General features: G+C 38.1%; 1 protein-coding gene and 1 long non-coding RNA gene across 6 annotated transcripts in view; one reads left to right on the forward strand and one right to left on the reverse strand.

Annotated features, from left to right (window-relative positions):
* The window catches only part of LOC143412640 (uncharacterized), a 39,245-nt gene extending 26,799 nt beyond the window's left edge, over window positions 1–12,446 (reverse strand). Inside the window, exons 1-2 of the long non-coding RNA XR_013093150.1 lie at window positions 12,327–12,446; window positions 8,807–8,916 (exon numbers count right to left, since the gene is read on the reverse strand). This is a non-coding gene — a long non-coding RNA (uncharacterized LOC143412640). The remainder of the gene's footprint in view (window positions 1–8,806; window positions 8,917–12,326) is intronic.
* The window catches only part of dlgap2b (discs, large (Drosophila) homolog-associated protein 2b), a 121,194-nt gene that overhangs the window by 85,892 nt on the left and 9,121 nt on the right, over window positions 1–26,181 (forward strand). For 2 of the 5 annotated variants that reach the window (XM_076874009.1, XM_076874012.1), the window contains 7 exons: window positions 5,975–6,019; window positions 12,370–12,426; window positions 21,234–21,592; window positions 22,960–23,045; window positions 23,132–23,538; window positions 23,848–23,939; window positions 25,324–25,476. In XM_076874009.1, the coding sequence (XP_076730124.1) occupies window positions 5,975–6,019; window positions 12,370–12,426; window positions 21,234–21,592; window positions 22,960–23,045; window positions 23,132–23,538; window positions 23,848–23,939; window positions 25,324–25,476 (1,199 nt within the window). Of the gene's footprint in view, window positions 1–1,002; window positions 4,248–5,974; window positions 6,020–12,369; window positions 12,427–21,233; window positions 21,593–22,959; window positions 23,046–23,131; window positions 23,539–23,847; window positions 23,940–25,323; window positions 25,477–26,181 lie in introns of those variants that run through there. The other 3 variants (XM_076874010.1, XM_076874011.1, XM_076874013.1) reach the window with 3 other exon arrangements.

A 26,181-nucleotide genomic window follows, 5' to 3' on the forward strand; every position in this document is an offset into this window, starting at 1 on the left:
GTGAGTTGTTTACCACGTCTCTATTTTAAGTGTTCTTAGACCACATTGTAAGTGTAAATGTATGCGGTATGTTCTGCCCAGACTCTTCAGAATGTTTTCATGCTTCAGCATAAAATAGCAGTGAATGTTATCGCATTGCCACTGTCTCCAATCATTTGTGAGCGCAGCATCTACCTGTTGTACATGTGTGAACTTTTTTTCTTTTCTTTCATGAAAATCTGGCTTCTTTTCAAAAGGCCACTTGTGGCAGAGTCTAACTCTTGGCAGTGATTTTGTCAACTGTCTTGGACTGTGGGATTGCAGCCTCTCCCTGGTGCAGCCCTCACCGGGTTTGAATATTTCACATGGTCTAAATCAGCCACCTTGGACCTGATATGTTCAATAGGGTTCATATCTGCTTCTTGTGATTCTTCTACTCCCTTTGCATCTTTTCTTTTGCACAAAATTGCACAAATTTTAAGTAAGTCAGAAACATTTGACATGGTTTGAGAAAGGGTTCTCAGAAAAAAAATGAATCTATGATTTGATAATGATTGATGTATTTCATGTTTAATTCCACTCTTTGTTGTGCTGTGCAGTGAAAAGATGGAAAGAAGCCTTGAGATGACTGAGAAGGCAGTGTAAAAACATTGTGAAAAGCCTGCAGTATGTGAGTTAGGTCATAATCGTTGCCTTTGTGGAGTAAGAGAACTGAAAAGCACATTTCAGTAAAGGTGCATTTTTAAGCAGGTTTTGGCTGACCGATATTCACCTACATCTTAGCCGTGCACATTTCTAATGCTTGTGGTGGGTGCAGACGCGTTACTTAACGTTAAACCTGTCAAACCAAATGGGAAATCAATAGATCAGAGCTTGTACATCTTTGGAACTTTCCACTCACATACTGTATGTTTTCCATAGATATGTGTTATACTGTAGATCAGAATCCCAGTCAAATCCCACTCCAGCTGTTCTTTTCACCCTGAATGTCCTTCTGTTTGCATATTCACATTTTTCTTCCAGAGGGATATGATGTATTGGATGGAACATCCTTACTAAATGATGACATGATCGAGGATGATGATGGTGCTAGCTCCTCTGCCTATGCGGAGCTCGAGAGGCTAGAGAGAGAAACTGCTGCTGCACGCAGCCAGCACAGTACTAGCTCCACGGTAACAGCCATCTCGATCCCACCGGCACCTCCACCTTCATACAGGGTCCCTACCGCCTCACCAATAGCCACCTCTGAGCAACCGGTTCCTCAGGCCATTCAGGCCTTTAAGGAGTCTGCTAACATGGTCGCTGCCTTCAACATGCAGTGGAAGGATGAAATCTCTGCAATGCGCTACGAACTAGCAGAGCTGCGCAGAGATGTCTGTGGGGAATTAAAAACTTTCAACAGCAACTTCTTCAACTTTACTCAGTGCTACAACATGTGGACTTTGTGCCGGGAGCCCTGCAGCGACAGCACCACACAAACAGATGACAGAGTTTCCATAGGAATTCAAGCAGGCTCAAGCTGGTCTGTACGACAAAACACAGAGGACAAGTCAGTGATGTGCCAACCCGAGCCAGCACCCTTCAGTATCATGGATTTGATGGACCCACCTCGAATTGAGATTATAGAGGGAACTCCTGAAAGCACGCCAGAGGGGTCAGGCAGCCCCGCCAGCCCACTTCCAATAGAGGATTTCCCATGGGAGATCAACAAAAAGCAAAAGGCTCATAAGCAGCCAGACACAACTGGCCACACAGGTGGTCACAGAAGCGCCAGTCTAGAACTGTGGAGCAGGAAGTACACCAGTGGGCCCATGTCATACCTTTCTATGTCATTTTAGCCATACATACATGTAATTGGAAAATGAAATAAGGAAAACGGGCTGAAAACCTGAAAATTCAGAAAAGGGGAGCAGAACCATGCTGTTATTAGATGTCCCTTTACGCTATGCAGACACAGAGTCTGTCATCTCTTGAACAGGTTTCACTATTGTTCAAGCAATCTTTTAACAAGTGTCTTGCTTAGCCATCGAACAAAGTAATTATTTTGTTTCACACCAGAATGAGGTGACATCATAATCTGAGGGAGAATGTGACTGATATTCAGATCCTCAAGTGCCAACGAGTGCAGCATCATCTTCCCTCCGCTGTCTTAAATACTCAAAAAAGCCAATTTAAGTAATCATGATTGGAAATTTGAGGTATATTTAACTATATAACTCAACTATCAGCCAATGTGAGGTGACGCATATCTCAGTCTGTTTCTGCACATGAATTTGAATAGCTCATGTTCATTCCAGTTTCTCTTCATGTAGAAACATTCTCTTAAGCACCTGAAAAAATACTGTGAATAACTTTATAAACCCTAGTTTTTTAATGAATGCATTAAAGATGAATACATTATTTAAGGATATATTGATATATAATTTATGTTTCAGTTATCGTGATCAAAGCATTCCTTTGCCATTGCCTTCTTCCATTTTGTAGCCAGTTCCAGTTGAAATGGGCATTTTTCTTTTTAATTTCCAACATATGAGCATATTTTCAGTGGTGAACTGATGAACCACGCAGCATAAAGATCAAACAGTAGTTTAGGAAACAGCAGGTAGTGGTGAAAACAATCTGTCATAACCCTCATAAATTGTTTAAAAGTCCTATTCTCTGGAACACTGTATGGATTGCACTGTCTCAAAGCTCTGAGGACCTAGTCCCTGACCAGAATTGTTTACGATAAATTATTCTGATTGACTATGAAGTCAAACAGCCAGCAAAGCGTAAAACAGTAAAGGGGAATTCACAGAAATTATCAAGTTTGAATGTACTGGCTTCAACTCATTCCTGCACAAACTGCATTTATGTTGAAACTCTGTATATGTATATAAATGTATCATTTTGTAAATAGAGAAACTTATATTCAATACTTGTACTGTTTGCAGTTACAAACATACTGTGTTCTGAAAGCGCTGAGAGGGGTTAAAGTAGTAACTGGGTTTCTAAACCAAACACACGTTTACCAGTCTTCAATGTCCATCTTTATTTGTTTCATCCTGTTCATCACCCCACTGCTTTTTGCACATCATGATGAAGTCAGAAGTTCATAACAGTGTTTCACCTGTTGTTTTAAGTGAATGTTCTTCAACTGTTATGAAAAATGTCTTAACTAGTCACATTTATTTTATTTTAGCTCTAAAAAAAACATATATTTGATCTAAATCCTATCATATTTCTCCAGTGATAAAATGCTGAGGCTGTTCATCACTATAACAGAGAAACACTGGTCCCTGTAAGTAGACAATCAGAGCCACTGAGGGCCTCTACCTCTTCGATATGTCCCCAGAGGTGCAGTATAGTGCCACTGAATGTACTAACACCGCCTCACTAGTGATGGCTTAGCTGGGCTCCTGTCAAGCCCTAATGGGTGGGAGCCCAGAATCATCTGCTCTATTTGGCTAACTGCTCATTCTGCCTCTTACTTATAAAATAATAGTTGCTCATTAGCCACTGATATTGCCCTCATCCCCTCCATTGTCACATTATACCTGCAAGGCATACCAAAGTTAATACTGAAAGGTGTGGAAAAAGAGTCCAACAGCAAACAAGTTTGACAGGACTTATCTTTGGACTGCAGCACAGGACCACCGGAAGCCTATATGTATCAAACCCCGACTGAAATGTGAACCTTCAGCAAGGACTTTAAATAAAGAAGAGGCATCATCTCTCAATTTATAAAGAGAGTGGTTCTTCTTCCTGTTTTGCACGACCCAAAAAAACAATATTCACAGAATAAAGCGGCATTTTGATAAGCTGACAGTTGTACAAAGGTGAATCAGAATTAATGTTGAAGCCACAAAAGGAGGAAGGCAGACATTTCCTTTTGAGTTTCTGCTGTAGGAGTATCCTACACCTGTTTCAGCAAGCTGTTAAACCTGAGCTCAAACACCTGACTAAATTTCAATCTGTAGATGGGGATGTTTGACAACAAGTCCAAAGTTGTGGTTTTATTAGGACATATACGGATGAGCTCAAGTGTATTGCTATGATTGTCTACTATTTGCAATACTGATTATACATTTTAAAACATTGTAACTTATTTAATTTAGCTTTAACCTAAACATAAGACGTTGAAATTTTCATTACAGACCATTACAGGTTGGGGTAGCATAATTAAATCATAAAATCATAAAAGATTACAGTGAAAGGCTTATGACTGTGACAACATTTAGCCTATAATCATTTTAGTATGAAGTATATATATATATATATATATATATATATATATATATATATATATGATACATGTACAAATATGAAAAACATTTGGATAGGCTTGTGTTCATAATTCTGCTTTTTGAATGCTTAAGAGGGGACTGCAGTGGCATTCTCTTACATTGTTTCCCATTGTTTGGGGAATGTAAACTAATTTAAAAGGTGCTGAAGACTGGCCAATCGTGACGTCTCCAATCTGCGTTCATTCATTCTATGCAAGTCCTTTGTTTCTTGTTGTATGTAGCTACATTTTAACAGTTTTAGATATGAACGTTTATGTTGAGCCTTCATGCCGGTCATCAATTTCGGAAATGGAATCACATTTTCAGAAAATATTGGTGACTCTTTGGAAAAAAAACGTTCTTATTTCTGCATGAGCCATGGGCAACGCTAAGGTTTCCTTAAGTGTTGGCTGCAAAAAAGTTGTTTCATCCACATTTCTACTAATTTAGCCTGTATGTACCTAAGAATCTACGATTTTTGGGGGGGAGGGGATGAGATTCCAGCTATGTAGTAGCATCTACATGTTTTGTGACACTGCATACAAAAAACTGAATAATCATATAACAATTTTACCAAATACAGCCAAATTAGAAAATAGGCCTCCAATAATATATTTGGAAATGCTGTACAAATGCTTAACATTCTTCTCGATCTATATACAACTAAACTGCAAACTCATGACTGATTGATGCCAGGGAATGCACCAAATTTTTTTAAATATAAGTTTAATCCAGTCATTCATTTTCATTTATTACTTTCCCTTGAAGCAAGTTGAAATGTAGCAAAAATACAGATCTAAATAATATTTTCAAATCATATATGTGAAGGATATACATATTAAAAAAACAGACCGAAGATGAAATAGACAAAGGGTATTTGCAATTATTTTTTATCATGCAACCATATTTTCTGTAATGAAATATATAACTATTTGTAAGAAATTCTGTCTACAGTATCTAATATGTTTCAATATGTAGTCAATTTTGCCATTAGTTTTTGTTTACATTTCCTTGTCATCCAGAGATATGATGCAACAACTGTGCCAACTCTGTGAAGTCCAGTTAATGGGACAGGGGTTTTTGGATGGAATCTGATCTCACCTGAACCTGTAACACTGCTTCAATATAAATCTTTTTCTATCCCTGTGTTCTCTTCCTGCATTTATTTATGGTGTCTTGGAGAAAACAAGCTAATTTTCAGGGATCTCAGACTGCATTGTTAAGTGAATACGATTTTGTCAAATTAAAAAAGAAAAAAAAGAAAGCATTCTTTTTAAATGATAGTTTAGCCTGCACTTGTTAGCTTATGCTTATTTTGTTAAATGAATGAAAACTGTGTGATACGTTTTTTCCTCTTTTATTTTTGCTTATTGTGGTGTTTCTTGTGATTATTTATTTCAAACTTTTATTGGCCTTATGTATTTTTCATAAATTGATATAAAACAATGGATTGAAATGTTTATGATGTTTATGATAATTCAAAATGGAAAAATAGGGATCATAGCTTTACAGTGGCGTTCAAAGATGCGACTGACCTCACGGCACTGATAGCATTTTTTTGTGTCCAAAATCTATATACTCTTCAACACACTGCAAATACACAACACAAGCCTGGCACAGTGTCTTTTACTTTGACCCTCTCAATATGTCTTGCTTTTCTACTAAGCTATCACCTTTTTTGTTTTTGTTTGTTTGTTTGTTTTCCTTTTTTGTCGTTTCCCCCATTTTAGGCCTCCGTAGCTTAGCTGGGGGGCGTAGAGAGTACGGTAGGTCTGGTAGGGAACCGCTTTATTCTATCTTTTTTGTATGTTTTTCATACATTTTGTCTGTCATTAACATTTTCACTTGATAAAAATGAGATATCATAAGTTAAATATGCCATCATGTATAAGTATGTATAATACATTTCATTGTTTTCATCTGTTTCAAAATTGAGTTCAATTTTATATTAAGATTTTATAGCAGTTCTGGATCTTTTTCAAAAAAAGAAAAAAAGTTTGACATATAACAAAAAATACCCACATGTTGGCCTAGTGTTAGCCACTGGCAATTTTGAACAATATACTTTTAAAATCTTTTCTGCACAACTGCCTCCTAATTTAACTGAGATGTGCATGAAGCCTTTTAACAAAGACCATAATTAATTTTTTGTTCATTTCTTTTAATATTATAGTTCTGTTTAAATTCATTAGTTTTAGCAGTGATTCACCCTCTTGCTTTAACCATTGTATATATTTTTCTTTATGAAAACCGAGGGGAGTAAAATCAGCACACACTGTGTTTAAGGCAGGTTCTGACCAGCATAACAGCTTTCTTCTACAAACCACCACAAATCAATGCTTAATATACCTTTGTTAATGTGTAGTAAAGTCACTTGTTTTTAGCAGTTGCTTTAGGATTAGTTTTAAGAGAAAGATAGACACTATTTCCATTTTAAATGGGGTGGTGTAAATGGTATTTTATAGCATTCTACCGTCTCACATCATGGTAGAAGATTTGGGTATTTTGGACACTGATATGTTTATTTTTAAATATACCAGAAAGTGGATTTTTTTTCAAGCAGGCTACAAATCATGTAAAACTTGTAATCGGGGGCTCTCAGTAGATAAATTAACTTATGAGTAATCTTAAACTCTCTGTTCGTAGTGAGATGACTAGATATACTGTAGCAAACCTAGAACATGTTAGCCCACTAACAGTCATATCCTATAGTTACTTCTCAGTTTCTGTGAAACAAATCTTTTGATAAACCACAGGCCTGTACTACAAAGCAGGATTTGGACTTATCCAGGTAGCTTCTGAGTTAACCCTGGGTTTCTGCTATTATAAAGTTAGGGGTATATCCCCATGGTAACTAATTCTGCAGACCTAAGATGCTCTGGAGCAGGTTCTGTTTAAGATTACAGATTAAAAGCTATGAAGTCACCACTAACCAATAACCAAGGAACTTTATTCCTTGCTTTTTCCGGTTTGGGTCAAATTATTTTCTTTTTTTTAAACTTTTGTTCTATAAGCATTAATATGCAATCCGATAACAGGGTGCATTTTTGGACTCATGGATTTATTATAACAGAATTAATACTGTATATAGTCTAAGCCTATGCTTGAATTGCATAATGTCAAGCCTTTACTCCTATAGTTGAACCTCATCAGGACTGCAGCTGAAAAAATGCATATTTGCAGACTTTCCTTATTGGGTTCAGATAGATAACCTATATTGATATAGCCAATTAGACTCTCATACTGGTCATTTGTCTGCAATAACTTTGTTACTTTAGATCTATTTGTGTATTTAACCTCTTCATATTTTTCCAATAATAGTGTTATCTTCTTTTGAAAAGTCTGTTGTTCTGCTGCCAGTTTACCTAGCCATGTTTATCACTGGTCATATATACAATTGTAGCTAGACTGATAAACCCTGGGTCAACTTATTGACCTTTTTACTGATGTTAGGGTAAGTGAAGCCAGCTAACATACCCTGGGTATGTTTATCTTGCTTCATAGTACAGCGTCCAGGATAGGCCTACTTACGTTTTAGATGGAGTGCTATTGAATTCCCAACATTAGTCCAGCATGTTGTCTTTGCACACTCAAAATATACTAACCTAATCTCAGGAAACCCTTTTCTAATTTTTATCATGTTGGTCTTTGTTTTTGACAACACCTTTGAGCTTACAGTGTACAAGTAACTTTACTTTGGTTTTAACAGCCGGGGGGGGGGGGTGTTTATTACACTGAAAAAAAGTGGTAGTTTAGGCCATTGATTTGTATTGGTTTGTTCTGAAATACTCATACATACAAGGTTAATCCACCTTGCATCCATGGGGGCATCACCACTGTATGTATATATGTATGTGGCAATGAACAACATGTTTGTTTTATTGTAAAAGAAAGGGCTACACAAATTTAAATTTAAACATTTTGTAAACCCAATAGAATCATCTGCAATTGACCTCTACACACCGTCAGGTATAACTAGTTGTCCTACGTCAAATCATCCATTCAGTCATCCATTTACCAATCAATCCACTCCATCTTTTCAAAACACCAGTGTCATATTCAGGTTTAAACACAGGACAGAGTATAGGGCCTGAATAGGAACAAGGAAAAGAAAATTCTCTATTTCTCTTTTTCCTTGTTGCTTTTGCCAGACACAGTTATTTATTTTGGCTCAGTCAAAGTTTAGGGAACAAACTTTAGGGAAAAAAAGTTGTATACTACATGCTATATGTATGCTGTTACGTAAAACAGAAAATACTTTTTGCTAGTTTTCCATATAAAGTATGCGCTTGTCTCTAATTTCTTAGGAAATCTTTTTGATTGCAACAAAATTACTCAGATAACAGAAACACCAAAGTTCCATTTTTATCATTATCCTTGTCAAACTGAAGTGAAACTAGACATTAACTCTCTCTATAGCTAGAGTTAAATAAAACACAGCAACACGGAAGATTTCACCTTCATTTTGTTACATCCGCAGCCCCCATGCTCATGTACACAGCTCGTCAGTCATTGCATATCATTAACCCACAACCCTGATCTGAGTAAGAACAGCATCTTACCAGCCTCTTTGCCAGTCTGAGTCCACAACTATGGCAAGAACAGCCTCTGGCACAAATGGCGGGAGTCGGACGGAGCGGAGACACTGTCAGAACTTTTCCCAACGGTTTTTCTGAAATTTAAGTGTTGAACACAAAGAAGCAAAAGGTTTGAGAGGTCTGGCTGAAAAGCACGAGAGTGGAGGTCTGTTATATTTTTTGCACCAAAATTATTGTTATGGAATAGTATTGGGTTGCACTTTACATAAAGTCCATGTAAGTACAAAAGGTTTCTCTTTTATTTTCCCTAATTGTGCCGATATAATCAATTGGGAATCTGCACCACATATGCAAAATATGCTAATTTCAAATGTTTTAATTTAATTGTAATTGTAAAGTAGTGATAAGTGTTTTTTATGTGTGCCCATGTACTTGCACTTCATGTAAAGTGTGACTAAAACTCATGAGATCAAATACAAACAGAAACGCATTTGGTCATAGGGTGATCGTAACCATTTCGTGTGAAATTTTAAAAATGCCAAAAGTGAAACTTCAAAAAGATCCATATGCTGAAATACAACATGCAATGTTTTTTACTACATCAGTCAAAGCCAGTCTTCACATTAAGAATGAGAATAGGAGACTGCTTTACTTTTTAGTCTAAACATGTTCTTTGTCTGGCTGTCTCAGCACATCTCATCTTACTTCCTTACTGTCTAAACATCATTTTGGTAGTGTAAGTAAATAGTCTGGATTGGCTAATTCAGCAGTCTAATTTCAATTTGCTGACCTTACAGAAAGAACTACTTCAATATGAAATAATATGAAAACCATTAACTGAAATAATCCAAAAATATTTGACTGCATCCTGGATTTTTTAATATGGCTTGCTTATTCATATTTATGGTGATGATTTATGCTCTGTGTGTCTTCTAATTATGTGTAATATGAAAAGGTAGAGATTTAGATAATGCATGTTACAGTGAATGTTTTTATGCATTAATAACTTGCCTACTGACTTAAAAGTTAACGCAGACCTGATAAGTACCAGAGGTGTGGACTCGAGTCACATGACTTGGACTCGAGTCAGACTCGAGTCATTAATTTTATGACTTTAGACTTGACTTGAAAAAATGTTCTAAGACTTGTGACTTGACTTGGACTTTTACACCAATGACCTGGGACTTGAATTGGACTTGAACCGGTTTACTTGAAAAGACTTGATATTTCACCCCAAATATAAAATTTAACATGCATATTATATAGAGATTGAAAATGTGACGTCATTCAGGGGTAAAACCGCAAAGGATTCTGGGAACTCGTGGCAAGAGGTACTAGCGCGCGCAGGCTTTCAATTGAAATCAGTTATACAGCGATAAAAAGAAACACAAAAATGTCAAGAAGCTGTTGTATTATTAACTGCAATAGCCGGTCGCATGACAGCCACGGGAAGCCGACGGGTAAAGAGATCGGTTGTTATCGGATTACGTCGTTGAAGAGAAATTGTTCGAGCCATGTTTCCGAAGTAACAAAGAGGCGACGGATGGCCTGGATTGCAGCCATTCAAAGACCAAATATAACGTCCCAGAACACTCCAGCTCACAGGTTAATCTGCTCCAAACATTTACACAAAGGTCAGTCTTCTGTTGTAGTTAACACGTCATTTTCATAACATAATTGGTGATATAGGTTACAAGCAAGTCTGGTGCTGAACAGAAATTGTCGCGCTATGCTCCTTTGTTTATCGTGCATAAATAGTGAATTGTCCTGACACAATATTGCGTTTCGCTTCTGTTATTATGGTACATTGACAAAAACATATACTTTTATTCACAGGATAAAACAGTTTTTTTGTATCACTAATTGTCCAGTATGATTACAGCATACAGTATTATTGTCACTGCTACATTTCTGTAATGAACCAGAAATTATTTCCACTACTAATTAATTACCGTTGAGCTCAAAGGTTATATTAATAAACGGTTAACGAATGTGTATTTATGAAGACGATTTGTGAGACTGGTAAACTTACCTTTGTTCGTACGATGGTCTTTCGTTCTACACGGTGCGTTTCAAGGTCCTGCACCCATCCGTCGGTAAACTGTACCTGGGCTTGTTGCAGTGACCTGAAGTTACTAAACTTCATGAGTGTATGCACTCACTCCAAGAACCGTATAATTATAAATATGCATATAAATATGCTACGATGAGATAGCTGACTTCATCTAACTAGCAAATGTTGGCCAGGCTACGTTGGTGATGCAGTTTTTTTTAATATGTATGATATTTTTGTCATGCGATTTTAAAGCCGGTCCTAAAACCGCATCCAAGAATAACATGCAGCTTATCTCAGAACTGTCGGTGAAAATTATTCTTGGAGCTAGGTTTAATTGAGCTGCATTTTAAAGAGGTACAATTTCACAATTTGTGTGTATTTTCTAAGTTCACTATTTTGTCATGTGTTGAGAAAAACACAGATTTAAAAATTACATGGTCTAACATTTACATTTAGCATAACTGCAACATGCTTTTTTCGTGTTTTTTTTTTTTAAAAAGACTCGAAAGGACTTGAAATTCAAAATTTCAGACTTGTGACTTTACTCGGACTTTTACACCAGTGACTTGAGACTCGACTCTGACTTGCCTGACATTACTTGAGACTTGACTTGAGACTTGAGGATAAAGACTTGAGACTTACTTGAGACTTGCAAAACAATGACTTGGTCCCACCTCTGATAAGTACTGACAGATCACGAGATCCTGAGAAATGGTTAGGATATTCAGGCAACACTGATGGGCAAAATTCCTAATAGCCTAGATATTTATTGACTCTTTGAAGGTTTTTCAGCCTAATTTTACTAAAATAAATATAGCTTAATGGCTTTTTGTTTAGCCTCATCAGATCATCATTTGCCATTCTTTTTTCATTTTAAAATGTACAAAGATGTTTTTATAAAATATTGGCAGATGGAACAGAACAAAGTCTATCCTAATATACTCTCACTCTTCTCTGACAATAAAAGCCTTGTTATCAGACACAAGGTTTTGACTCCTCAAAGGAATACTGCCTATGAGCATTGCCCATTAAACTGTGTTTAAGTTGTGCCAGTGTCATTAGAACGTCTGCATTTTGAGACAGAAACACAGTCAGTGTCTTAGAGTTGAGCAAATATGAGCATTTAAATGTGTTTTCTTTATAATGTGAAGCGTTAAGTTCATTACAGCAGGACTGTTAATGTAAATTACTCATAAGAAATGACTGCAAAACAAATGCATTTAGATCTATTGGGAAAAACAAAAGCACTGATGTAAACTGAGCATACCTGTGTTTCTCTCTCTTATCACCTGTAAATGATTGAATTAAGGATTGCATAAACTAAGACAATATATCCTGTAAACAATTTTCAATAATTCTTAGTCTGTTATGGTATATATATATATATATATATATATATATATATATATATATATATATATATATATATATATATATATATATATATATGGCAAGATGATTTACTGTTGAGCATTACTGTGTTCCTACCCTGCATCTTTTCTGCCTAACCAGTGTTGCTTGTTCCTTACAGGGATTCAGTTTCGTCTCCCTACTTCCTGCAGCGTGGATCGTGCTCAGCCACCTCCAGGTACCAGTCCATCTCCATACTCTTCTTTCCCTCCATACTAACACTTATTTTTGCAGACATGCATTTCAGTCGCAGCCATAAATCCATGGGCAAAGCAAAGGAGTGATGTCATTTTTGCGAAAAAAAAAAAAAAAGGAAAATCAGGTGAGGACCAGGTATCTGAAACAGGCTGAGAAACACAGCAGTACATCATCAAAAGGGTTGAGCAGTGTGAGACACGGTCAACTGTCAACATCCACAGGAGGTTTAAAATATGAATGAAAAAAAAAAGTGGAGTGTTGGCAAAACAGCTGCTTCACTCTCACAGATGCTAATCTGAAAGTGCTGCTGAGCCTGCATCTGCTAAACTTGCCTGTTTTATAAGACCAGACATGGTTAGAGCTGCCATACCCTCTTAATCACGGCAAGGGCGCCTCCAGAATTTTTTCACAGTGGTGGCTATATGGGGGCCACTAAAAATATTGGGGTAGCACCGGACGCAGCAGTAGGGGTGACAATGGGAAATCGTTAGGGACATAATGACAAAAATTGTATACATAGGAATAAAGCACAAGTTCATGTTGAAACTCTTTGTAAGGTGTCTTCCTCTCTTGTGCTCACATTTATTAAAATCATTACCAACACAGGACAGTCTTGCCGCGGGGGGCACTGGGAGGGAGGCAGCAAATTTTGGGGGTGGCCAGTTTATTTTTAATGTTAAAGTGACACATTAGAGCCATGAAACTTTAAACTGGCTGCGCTTCATTTGTGATGTTAGTAAGGTACAGCTTGGACAAACATATTTCCCAGCGCAGAATCAATATGGCACAAAAAAGGGCTCCAAATATAATATATATATTTTTTAAATGATTAGAACGTGGTAGCCTAAGATGATTTTAAATCAAAACCCTGAACATAACCTGCTTCGACCAGGTTGTGTGTTCAGCTTGAATTTACCACACACTGATTTAGCCAGGTAAAAATAGAGATACTTTCAGGACACAGGGAAATCTGATTATCTCCAACCCATTAATCTCACTTTGTAGTATTGCACTCTGGTCTGCAACCCTGTAAATGTCATGATAGTAGCAGAGGTTTCAGAGGTTAGGGATTGATTCACTTTTCAGACCTACATTTCATGAGTGCTAACAATGAAAAATAACCTCAGTCAGCCTTGAAGTAAATGAATAAATAATCAGTCCCTATCCATGATTTTTAACATTCAAAAAACTGTTGGCATGGACTATGATCGAAAACAAATATTTCCATTATATTGCATTAAATAACCTAACAAACGCATTCCTAATTTTGTATTAAAAGTATAACTAAATGTAATATTTTGTTCAGGCCTGAATTTGTTACTTATTTAAATTGTTAATTATCAATAATCAGGTATGTAGTATTGTACAGGTTATGCTTATGATCACTACTTTGAATCTAGAATTCAAATATGTCGGTCCTTTCTGATTCATTTGCAACTTATTTAATTAATTGCACGTCAAAGCTGTTATAAATTAATTTCCCGACTGACCAATCAATTAATTAGGGGAACAGTTTTTGTAACACTGCACCTCAAGCAATCTGAGGAGCTACGTCATGCACACTGTTAATTCTCCAGTGCAGATGAAGAATTTAGAAAAGGCAATAGAAACTAACTATAGAGATTGTGGTGATGATATGTAGGCTACATTGGTTTGTTTGTGGTTAAATGCAGAGACAAATCTTTGCTGTTGATGTGTCAAAATTCCTGTTCTGAATGGAAAAGCTACCTGGGTCTTCACTGTTTATTTGTAATACTACGAATGTTGTACATTTAAGCAGAGGAGCAACACAATTTTATGCCATGGCACTCAGGTCTATTTAGTCTTGGCTGCACCTACAGCGTGTGGGTTTATTTGCTGAAGTGCCCAGTGCAGCAGTGCTGAGCCAAACAATCAAATTCAAACACAGCCAGGCACAACTGACTAAACAAAAGACATGATACTTCCCTGGACTATATTAGCCAAATTTTTAACAAAAGCTGAGTATTTAGAAGAGAAACCCACTGTCACTGCCTCTAGGTAGGGGATTTATTGTGTTCAAGGACTCCTACTGGTTCTCAGTATTACTGCGTGGGACAGAGGATAAGATTAAGTTGAGAAAAACTAAAACTCTGACTTCCTGTAGTACATAAAAAAAAAATGTGACAAGACTTGTAAATGCAGAGCCACACTGATTATTGAGGCTTCTCTGTCAGTGCCAGCCTCAGATTTCCACCCTCCTCTTCCTTAGAGCTCGAGGTTGTTCCTTCCAGCCTGTTGATGAGTCACACCAAATTCATAACTGTTCTGGAAAAGTCACAGCATAATTTTACAGTTTCCTCCATGGTTCCAACCCAAACTGCTGTGTTACAGTGAACAAGTGAATTAAACAAAGAACTTTGGTATATGTTACTGAAGGAGTTGAGATTGTTCTAACTCTGTTGAATAGTATGCTTGTGTAAGAAAAGATAAGACTTCTGTAGAGGTGTTTTATATTCAGCGCTGTCACATTTTGTCATAGTACACAATGACTCCCCACTTTAACCAGAGATTAGATCCAGAAACTCTACTGCAGTTACCTAACTTGTCAAATCACCACGCTATTATAAATGTCTTTTGTTGTGGCAGTGTCTGCACAAGGAGGGTTCCTGTTCTTACAGATTAAGAGCAGGAAGAAGTATCTAGACCCAGTATTAAGTTAAATGGCATTTGTGCTATATAAAATCGACTAACTGCAAAACAAAAAGGATCTGTAGGTTTATGCTTTTGTGTGCTTGTGATTGGAAGGACTTTGCTTAACCTCTTCAGGATCTGTAATTCCTTGATTGATGTGACGAAACTGTTAACAACAACATAAAACACAGATGTATTCACTGCAAGGGGATGAGTATGAAGGATGAGCCTGGTGTCAAAGTATATGTATAAAAAGTAGAATTTGCTATATTTTGTTTAAGAAGTCGCATATCCTGCAGGGTGATATGGTCCTTGGGAGTATACCCAAAATGCACTTTTTGTAGTTTTCACAGTGAAATTATAAGAAAACAGATAAAACATCCAGAATGCCAATGTTTTTTACTGTTACTCCATGTCACAGACATGGAATTGGTGTGTTTCTAGTGTTGAAATGAAAAACTGCATAATAATAATGGTCAAATCTGATTAAAGAAAATATTGCCATGAACAAAAATATTTTGCCTTTAGATGGATGTCAAATTGACTTGATTGCAGTTCATGTAGACACTAACTGCAAACTGTAAATTAATGTAGGCATACCATAAAATGCAACCTTAATGTAGTACTTTAAGGTAGCATTTTATAGTATTCAGGTAAAGATTTTCAGGGCTTCATTAAATATACTAAATTAATTGCTTGTTATCAGCTCATTCTAAGGGGGCCAGGTGGGCAGGACTGTTTGACTGTTAATAGAGTGACTTCACTTGTAAATGTATTCTTATTCTGAATTCAAATTGTCAGTTCAGTTCAGTACATACAGTCCTGTGAAATGAGAGATTTTACAGGGTCTACGAAGTCTTATGAAAAACTACATCCACCCTTACTCTGTCCATAGTAATTAAGAGGGTAAGTAGCAGTCAGGTGCTGCTATTTGAATGCATTTGATTATTGCTCATCAGCAGGTGTGACCAGTTGTAAATTTTGGCAGTTTGCTGGTGTAAAGCATTGTGCTGTGTGTTAAGGCAAAGCCACAATCTGGGAATGATCATCCCAGTAAATTCACCCAAAGGTCAGACTGGGTAGAGCTCAGAAAAACACAATGCTACATCTTGAGTTGGAGATGAAAACCCTGTCTCTCTAAAAAGAACATGGCAGCGTGGATCTGGACAATCCACAGGACTTCTGGGGCAATGTCCTTCGGACAGATGTTTGGTCATAATATGCCATATTTGGCAAAAACAGCATATGAGCACACAAACCTCATACCAACTGTCAATTATGGTGGTGGAGTAGTTATAATTTAGGCTTGTTTTGCCTTGGCACCTTGCAGTCACTAAGTTGACCATAAACTCCTCTGTTGCAATGACCAGGTCAAAATTCAGACCTCAACCTGATAGAAATGCTGAGCATAAAGAGAGCTGAGTATAATCAAATCCACACAAACCTCAATGAATTGAAGCAACGTTGTTAAGAAAAGTGGCCCGAAAGTCCTCCACAACATTGTGAGAGACTGATGAAATCATAGAGAAAATTATTATTTCAAGTAATTGATGTTGAAGATGACTGTAAAAGTTATTGAATCATGGGATGTACTTCGTTTTTCACAGAACTGCTAGATTCCTGTGAAAACCTTTTTTTTTACATGACTGCAGGTGAAAAAAATAAGCACTTGTCAGTGGGTTTTACAGGACTATAGCATTATGCTTCACAGGTGAATGCCTCTCACAGATATTCCAACTGAAAAACAACTCTTATAATGATATTACTAAAATAAGGAAATTCATAAAACATACATACAGTACATGTCAGAGACACACGTAAAATTTCATTCATAAAATTTCCAGACTAACAGATGGAAAACATGGAAAGTACAGTACAGTCTACATTGGGGACATCTGGTGTCCAGTAGGTGTTACAGCAATATGTTGTGATTCCCCCTCCCCACACTGAAGTAGGACAATACTCTCAGAAGCCTATTAAGTGGTGACAGTGTAAGTAGAGTCAGCAAATTAAATGTCTTCACTAAACAACGTTAACCTAAGCAAATTATTCAATAATTTTGTCCAGTGCATAACTGTAAATGTGAGGGCAACAAATCTGTTTCCAAATGTCAGTTCATTCAGACAATCATGATGTACATGAATGAACTGCAGCACAGCTGTGTAGTGCTGACTCAACTTACAGGCTAATTTCTTTTTCATTACACTGTTGTGGGTGTACAGTCATTACATCTGCAGCAAACTATATGATTGCTCAGTTATTTGGTTATTCAAAAACAACACAGTGGTCATTCCTACTCTTACAAGAATGTTGGAGACTCGGTGAAGACCACCATTGGGCAAAATTAACAGCTTTGATAACTTTAAATGTACTTTTGCATTTAGAGACTGTAACACAAACAAAAATGCAGATTTATTCTAACAACTTCCTCAATGCATTAGCATTTTTTTGTCTTTAGTAGGTCTGTAATAGGGTTGGGAAAATGAACATTATTCAACATATACAGTAGTATTGCTTGCTTTTGTGCTAGGTTATTGATGCAAATATTTTCTGTTACAGACAGGCAGACTCTCTCTTACAAGACTGTATGCTTTCTTTTTAATGTAAATCATTCCAAAATGAATACAGTTAAACTGAAATGAAGTTGCAATACAGCTGAAGAAACAGAAGGAAACACGATGTGAAGAACAAACCAGAGAGCTAATTGTGTTGTGAGTTAGCCGCTGATTCCTAGTCTGTATACAACAGCTGTAACAAATAAAAGAAGGTAGTTATGGTAGCTGACCTCAACTAGCAATGTAATTAATCAATTTAATTTGAACTCCAAAAGGAGTGACTAAACCATACTTCACTAAAAATGTAGAAAATAACAACTTTCACCAAATAAGAGTAGGTTATAGGATCGTTGCTGCACATCCGCCTTTACTTGACAGGTTTTAGCTTACTAACCAAAAGCAGATGCAGTGGATTTAAATGACAAAATAAATGTCAGACACTTACATGATTTTTGCAGTTTATAATTCCAGCACAACATCCAGCATTTTCCCTTTTTCCCCTCGTCTCCATAATTTTCCTTGTTCCTTTCACTGCTATCAAGGCTGCTAGCTTGTTTACTGGCTCTTAGCTGTGGCTAGCTTTAGCTTTACCCACTTTACCTTTGTTAGCCTCTTTAAATTTCCATGTTTACTGGGGTTTTGCTGTTATGAATCTTTTCATGGTGGAGCCCTCCACCAGGAGCTGATAATGAAGAGGTGATGACGAGGTGATTGTTACATTATTTGTTTATGCATTACTTATTTATTCATCCTTTTGATTACATTTAAATGCAATGTTCCATTTTTACATTATACAATCAAACTGATCTCAAGATTCAGTCTTAAGTCAGTTTGTTTCATTGGAAATGTCTACTTTGCAGTATAGAAGAAAGAAAGTATACTTTATTGATCCCCTTGAGGAAATTCCTCTCTGCATTTAACCCATTCACTCAGTGAAGCAGTGGGCAGCCATTGGGTGCCCGGGGAGCAGTGTGTAGGGACAGTACCTTGCTCAGGGGTACCGCAGGGTAGCCGTTCAGCAGATTTGAACCACTGTATGAGTGGCCCATTTTTGCTAAATAGTTGGCCCAGTTGACTTAAACACTGCTCATATGAAAAAATGTGGAAGAGCTGATGTTTCAAACAGTGTCCCTGTTAAGTGACGGCTGTGTGCAGACAGGAATAGGACCCAAGGTGCAGACTCCAGAGACAAACTTAAACCGAAACAGCTTTAATGTTGATCTCAAACATAACATAACTGGAAAAAATCAAAATAAACTAACACCGGCAGACTGACAAAACACACAGCAAAATAAACGGTAGATCACAGCACAGACACAGAGAAACACAGGGCTTAAATACACAGAGGGAGCAATCAGGGAATGAGTAACAGGAGGGAAACACAGCTGGGGCAAATCAGGCCTAACGAGACAAAGGAACCAAAACCAGACACATTAACATGAGACATGGACTTTCAAAGTAAAACAGGAAACATAACAGAGACTGAACAAAAGACACAGACTCACATGCAGTCACTACAACAGAGGGAACAGAGACGTGGGACCAGGGCAGACAGGGGAGACAGCAACTAAGGATTACACAGACAGAAAACCAGAACACTAAAACTCTAACCAAACCCCACCCAGAGAACCTTAACTAAGAATAATCCAAAAACCCGTAAAGCAAAGCTAGAATATAATGAAATAACAAAATCAAAGAACCAAAAACACAAAACACTGGGTCAACGACCTAGGGACCCTAACAGTCCCAAGTGATTTACCAAAAAGTTACCTGTAGTAGCGCTGTATATATAAATACATACATTTAGGATTGATGTACAAGAAATAAAATGGGATTTGCTTCACATATCTTTGAAAATATCGTGAGGAAAATAAGAATTAAACATTTGACTTGGTCTAGCTGGTAATAATAGATATTATAGATGAGATTAGTGAAGACTGTTGATCTATTTAAGTTCATAGTCTTACTATTAAAGGCTACTGTGTAAACGATCTGTACTTTATATTTATTTAACTTCCTTCTAATGTAGTGTTATGTTCAGTTGTTGGATTAAAAAGAAATCTTCAAAAATAAACAGCCAATGAGCATCTTTAATATTTTATTTAAAAATCTAATTAACGAACTGACTTGAAAATGATACATTGGCGACATAATTGTGCCAGTAAACAAATACAGACAGTAGAGTAGAGACATTCAGACATTTGTATCATTCAGCTTGTTTCTGGTACCAAGCAATCTGTGACATTTTCAGCTTCTTTCAGTAAGTCAAACAAATCCAGGATGCAAAAATAGAAAGCTTTGAGTTGCATGCTGTCTGAGTCACTGTGCTCTTTATATTTTGGTACTCACCTGCTGTGTCTTACAGAACTCCAGTTGGAAGGAAGTCAAATCTGTGACTAGGTTTGGTTGAACAGGTTTCAGTGTGGCTTTTTATTACATATTGCATGTAATTACCTGCAATCACAAGTTGATTGTGTAATTTTGCTATGTTAGAAACAGTCTGCACCTTTCTATGTCAGTGTAGAGTCAACATCTGAAGCTTGCTATGAAATTCCTGCAGTATGCTACTGAAGACTAGCATATTTTTCTATGTGTGCCTGAGTGGGAGATGTTCAAAGTGCATCAAAAGCGCTGCAGAGGTGAATGAGTGATGCTTCAAATGGGGCACAATGGCTTTTTCTCAATATAGCTTATAATTATTCAAGCTGTGATTTTCTCAGTCTTAATCTAGTCAGTGGTTGATTTAGGGCTTTGTTTGGTGGTAAAAAAAATACCAGTTTCGAGGGCCCATTAAACTCAAGCTTAATTTATGGAGCAACCTTTGGATTTAGGCTTTAATTAACTAGGGTTTTACAGATAGATGCCATTATAAAATTAAGGAACATGATTACTCTCTGGTATGTATAAAACAATATATAATTAAAGAAAGATTTCACTAATAGATCCAGTCAGGCTAAAGTAGGTAACTGTAGGGAGTTTCATAGTACTTCTACTTGAATTGTATTACTAAAACAAAAACCAGAGCATCCAATTAATAAAATGTAAAATGTATATATGCAAACAAATCGATAGTATCTACATTTACCATGGAGATCATACTTGAAAGAGGATATTATATATATTTAACTAAATTGAACTATGCTTTTTCTGCCAAGACTATTTTCCTACAAATTGAATGGCATCAAAATTTCTATGCTGAACAACTAAATCTTAGGTGTTTTAATATGCCTTTGCAAAGCAAGTGAAATTGGTATGTTTCCAATTCTGCAGTGAGGTCCATCTGGATGGATTACCATCAAATTCTCATTTGCACTTGAAAGACCAAAAATCTTCCCATAATCCTTCATTGTACTTTCCAATAAACACAGACATATTACAAAGCTGCTGATGCTTTCTACCTTAATGACATTTCCCTCCCTTTAAGTGCCCTAATGCCTAATCTCTCATCAAGCTATGAAGCTTCTCTATCACACACTCGTCAGCTTTGGCCACATTTATCATTCTCATGTTATTTTTTGTTTTTATCCTCTACCCTTGTCTTGCCTTGTCCTCGTCCTCTCATCTTGCTTGTGCTATCCAGCGGTATCATATCCTCCCAGTTACAAGAAGACTCCACCTCCTGTGCCCCCGCGCACCACCACCAAGCCTCTTATCTCTGTAACAGCCCAGAGCAGTACAGAGTCCACCCAAGATGCCTACCATGAGGGCAGGCATCCACGGGGTGGTCTGTGGACCACAGACAGTCTCGGCCGTCCCATCTACAGCTCCATGGACAGCCTGGACAGCACCAAGGCGGTTACCATGGCCATGGAGTCAGCAGCAAGCAAGAGGCATGCATCGTTAGGCAGCCACACCTCGGTCCAGACATGCGACAAAGCAGTGCTGGTGTCCAAGGCTGAGGAGTACCTCAAAACCCCACGTTCCTCTATTGGGATACAGGTAACAACATAACCGCGGGCCACTCACTTCCTCTTTCGCCTCTATTGCTAAACCCCACCTCCCTCCACTCCCCTGATTACACCAAGTGCCAGGAAGGTCCCATTTGTCTTCTTTTGTTCTGTCCTGGCTGAAAGGCTACTTCTCATTTTGATAAACAGATCGCCAATGTGAATCAGACATTCAGTATAATCTCCACTCTTTGCTCTTAATCGTATAAACTTGGGTCATGATTCAGAGAATGAAAATTACGATGGCATTTTGGCTTCTATGATTTTTGTCAAAATGTATAAATAACTGATCTTTTTTAATACATCTCTGGGCACAGAGACATTAAAATGCTGAACTGACAAACTACAAGTGTCCGCACTAGTTCAATGTGTCATTTTTCTTTCATTGTGACTAATACCCAAATGTGCATGGCTATGGAGTCTTGTTGACCTTTACATATGTCAAGACTACCGAGGGCTTATTAAAAGAACCCAGCAGCAAGGATAAATTGGTGATTTATGTTTTTCACCTCTTGAACACACCTTCACTACCGGCTGAGGTAGCTCCCATCATGTTACTGCTTAAACAAGGAGGTCTGCTGTGAGATAAAGAAGGTCTCTGTTTTATGTACTGTCTGGCTTAGCGCCCTGAAGGCAAGTGTCCACATTCCACTCCATTGCAAGAATTCCTTTGCAGACTGTATTTATTTTGGACCTGTGGGCATTTCCACATATTTTCTATGAAAATGTGTCTACCAGGACTCTAATGTAAACTAGATGATTTTCTATTGCATAGTTTGTTGCTCAAGAAGTGCCAAACTCCTGGATAAAATTCAACTTTTTCTGGGACCTGTGCAAATTTCTAGGGGTAACCAATTTTATCACATAGATCATGTACTGTAATTACAAACAGGTCATATATATCCCTATGGTGCTTTTTGTATCAGAAATTAGGCACATTTGAGCTCTAAGTTCTACTTATGGCACTTTTATGGCATTTATGACTCAGTTACAGTTCTGGCAAATGTTGTGTGGGTCAAATATGGCAAGAAAGTCATGGCGTGGCAGGTGTTTTGTAGGCCAGAGATATACCAAATCCCACAGCACACCTGACATTTAGATTGTGTAAAATGACTCTTAAGTCAGGCTTACACTGAGTCAATGCCATCAAGCTCAGTGTGGTAAATAGAAAACTGCAGATCTGAATCAGCCGATCAATCAATGATAATGTAAAGCTACTCTTACACGTAAGTTGGGTTTTTTTATACTTGGCAGTATGTAACAAACATCTCAATGTCAAACTTCTTTTAGGTGCTAAAAATGTGCATCTGTACTTTGGCGTGTCTGTAAATTTCAGTGTTCTCTTGTTGCATTTATCAGGTGGAAACTGTGACAGACTCTGAGACTGACACTAAAGGCCTTCCTCAGTTCCATTCTATAGGGATCCAGGTGGAGGATAAAAAACGGTATGTAGCAGAGATGAAGGAAAGTGTCACAGTGCATTTTTTAAAATCTCAGTTAGAGTCTTTACATTTCATTGTGTTCCTGGTAGGCATGGGAGGTTCAAGCGCTCCAACAGTGTGACCACTGCAGTGCAAGCAGACATGGAGTTGGAGGGATTTCCCTCCATGGAGGATAAAGGTTTGCAGTTCGGTGGTGCCTTCGGCCGCCACTCTGAGCCCAGCACGCCAACACAGTATGGAGCGATCCGTACGGTGCGCACACAGGGCCTTTTCAGTTACAGGGAGGACTACCGGCCTTCCAGTGGGCCACCCAGCCCGCAGCCTGAACCCTGGCTGGTTGAACCCAGCCTGGAGAGCACCGACACAGGCCGAGTAACCCCCCTCCGCAGGGACGGCAGCTGGTTTATGCAGCTCCTTCACAACGAGACCAAGCGGTTGGAGGCATGGTGCAAAGAGATGGAGGCAGAGGCAGAGGAGCATGACCTGTCAGAGGAGAGTGAGTGTACTGATGGAAAGGACACTTTTGTCAAATCCAGTGCTTTTGTTGCGGGATTTCAATGCTTTCATGACATTTACTCTTTGAATGTTCTTTTTGCAGACTTTATAGCAGTATAGCCAAGCCGAACATTCTCAGTAATAGCTGTCATTGAAAATGAGAATACTGAATCGTGACAGGCATTTTGTGAGCAGATTGGATTCTTGTGAATGACCGAAAGATATTGCTCACCATGTTGGCTTTTGCCAAGCTGTCTGTAATAAAGCACTCTCTCTTTCTCCCTCTCTCTGTGCTTGTGTACGTGTCCAGTCCTAGGAAAAATCCGAAGTGCAGTTGGGAGTGCTCAGTTATTAATGTCTCAAAAGTTTCAGCAGTTTTACTGGCTATGCCAGCAGAATCTGGTGAGTACTGCATGTCTTTCAGACAAAATCCCTGTTTCAACATGCTGTACAAAAACACGCAAAAGGTCAGGGGTAAACTTGTTGATTGGCTCCTTTTTCTCAGCGCTTTGAGAAGGCGCTTGGCCTGACGCTGCACTTGTGTGCTTTCCAGAAATAGACCACAGAGATCGATAGCGAAGCAGTCTCTCTGCAGCTATTGACCCCGCAGTAAACGAAAGGGGAATTCCAATAGGAAGCAGCACCTGTGTTGAGGCTATCCATTAATGCACAGAGACAGCAGTCTGAATGGGAACTCAGAGTTTTAGTAATGGACTGCCACGCTGTCTCACTGTTTAGCCATCATGTCACGTCTGCTGGAAACTCATACCTTTTCTAATGCAGACTTTACAGAGTCAGCATATATCAAAAGATTGCAGAATCGTAAATGGGGATGTTTCTGCAGATACACAAAGAGGCAGCCTGAAACTTAATCACCTCTTTATAAAACGTAGATAATTAAAACAAAAATGTAAATGAAATGCAAAACCTTGTGGAGGTGGCTGAAATCACCTCTCTCACTGCCTTCTGCTGGGGTTTTTTTTGTCTCTTAACTCACTGTGTTGCTCTTCTTTAGATGATTTTGGGCCACTCTCTCTCCCTCTCTCCCCTCAGATAATAGGATGATGAATTAAGTCTAACATTGGTAGTGACAAGCTTTAGATTGCCCTGAGCTTTCAGACGTGTCTGAATGGGAGAATGGATCTGTTTCACCTGCTGGATGGAGGAAGAACTGCATTTTGTATCTATAAAAAGCTCTGAATTTGCTTTTGAAGTTTGGCTTGACAGACCTTTTCTTGATGTCAGCGCACACTCATTCTCTGTGTGGTGTCTGAAGTAATGAGGCTCTATCTGCTTAATTTTGTGAGCTGTGATGTGCAAGCAACATCCAGATGTGCATATATGTAGAAATACAGCAGCAGTGTGTACCAGGTTTCTCTTTAACATGAAATGTAATCTTCTTAGATAATAATTACATTACGGTACTGTCCGAACACAGAAACTAAATCTCTCTGGAAAAACACTCAGGCAGGCAAAATCGATGCTGTTACAAAAAGAAAAACACAACAATTTTGTAACAGTGTATCTCTTTGCTTCCGTGTCTTCAGCATTCTGCACATATGCGACTTGTTTATCACAGTAATCGCTTAAGCAAATAATGGAGAAAAAACAATTCTCAAAAACTGCCAGCTGAGGTCATGAGCCAATGTTGGTGCTATACTGCCACACAGTGGTCAAAGTGGTGAGGTTCAAGTGTAGCTTTGAGTAACGGCAAGTCCCAGAAAGAAGGTGGACTTTTGAACACTGGATTTGATGCACATCTTTATAAGCCCCTCCGTCTCTTTAGGACCCCAGTGCCATGCCCAGACCCACATCTCAGGACCTGGCTGGATTCTGGGACCTTTTGCAACTTTCCATCGATGACGTCACTGCCAAGTTTGATGAGCTGCAGCAGATCAAGAGCAACCAGTGGCAGCTGGTGGAGAGCCCAGAGAAGAAGGTTAAACCATTTGCTCTTTTCCTATGCTTCCACACACTTATAATAACAAGTCATAATGGGCTCCAGATGAACTCACTCAGCTTTAGAGGAAACTACACCAACAGCATTTCTGTTCCATTTTTAGACCCTGGACCAGCAGGAGGTTACAAAGCATAACAAAGGAGGCGGCACAAGTTAGATTAGAAAGCTAGTGGCATCCTCTAAAAGTGACTTACATTTTCATATTATCACTGAGTATCTGGTTCAGGGTGTTAAAGTAAAATTGAATGGCTCTTAAGCTTTTAGTAATTTCATCCAAGTTGCTTGTGAAAAATTTATCAGCTCCTAATGTTAATGGGGAAAAACACTTGGTGTGAGTTTCCTTAATGTCAGACTAAATCACAGGCAGTTTTCACACAGCATTTAAACACACAAATTACTTTGACTTTTTATCACAACATCTGCACCGGATAGTTACTGGCTTTTTCAGGAACACGATAGATCAAAGCCACTTTTATTTTGAAAGCTCTAACACCGTCGGACAAGCATAAAGCAAAAGTTTTCCTCCGACAGGTGCACAAAGCACAGGAGCAAATATGCAAAACAAAATCCAAGGCGTGAATAATGATCGTGGTGACATAAAAGGCATTTTAGTCATTAAACCATCCAGTTAAAGCACTTTCACCACACCATAAGTGAAAGCGCACTTACACGAGTGGCGCTCAT

Source organism: Maylandia zebra, linkage group LG15, assembly GCF_041146795.1.
Source record: "Maylandia zebra isolate NMK-2024a linkage group LG15, Mzebra_GT3a, whole genome shotgun sequence".
NCBI classification, from domain to species: domain Eukaryota; kingdom Metazoa; phylum Chordata; class Actinopteri; order Cichliformes; family Cichlidae; genus Maylandia; species Maylandia zebra.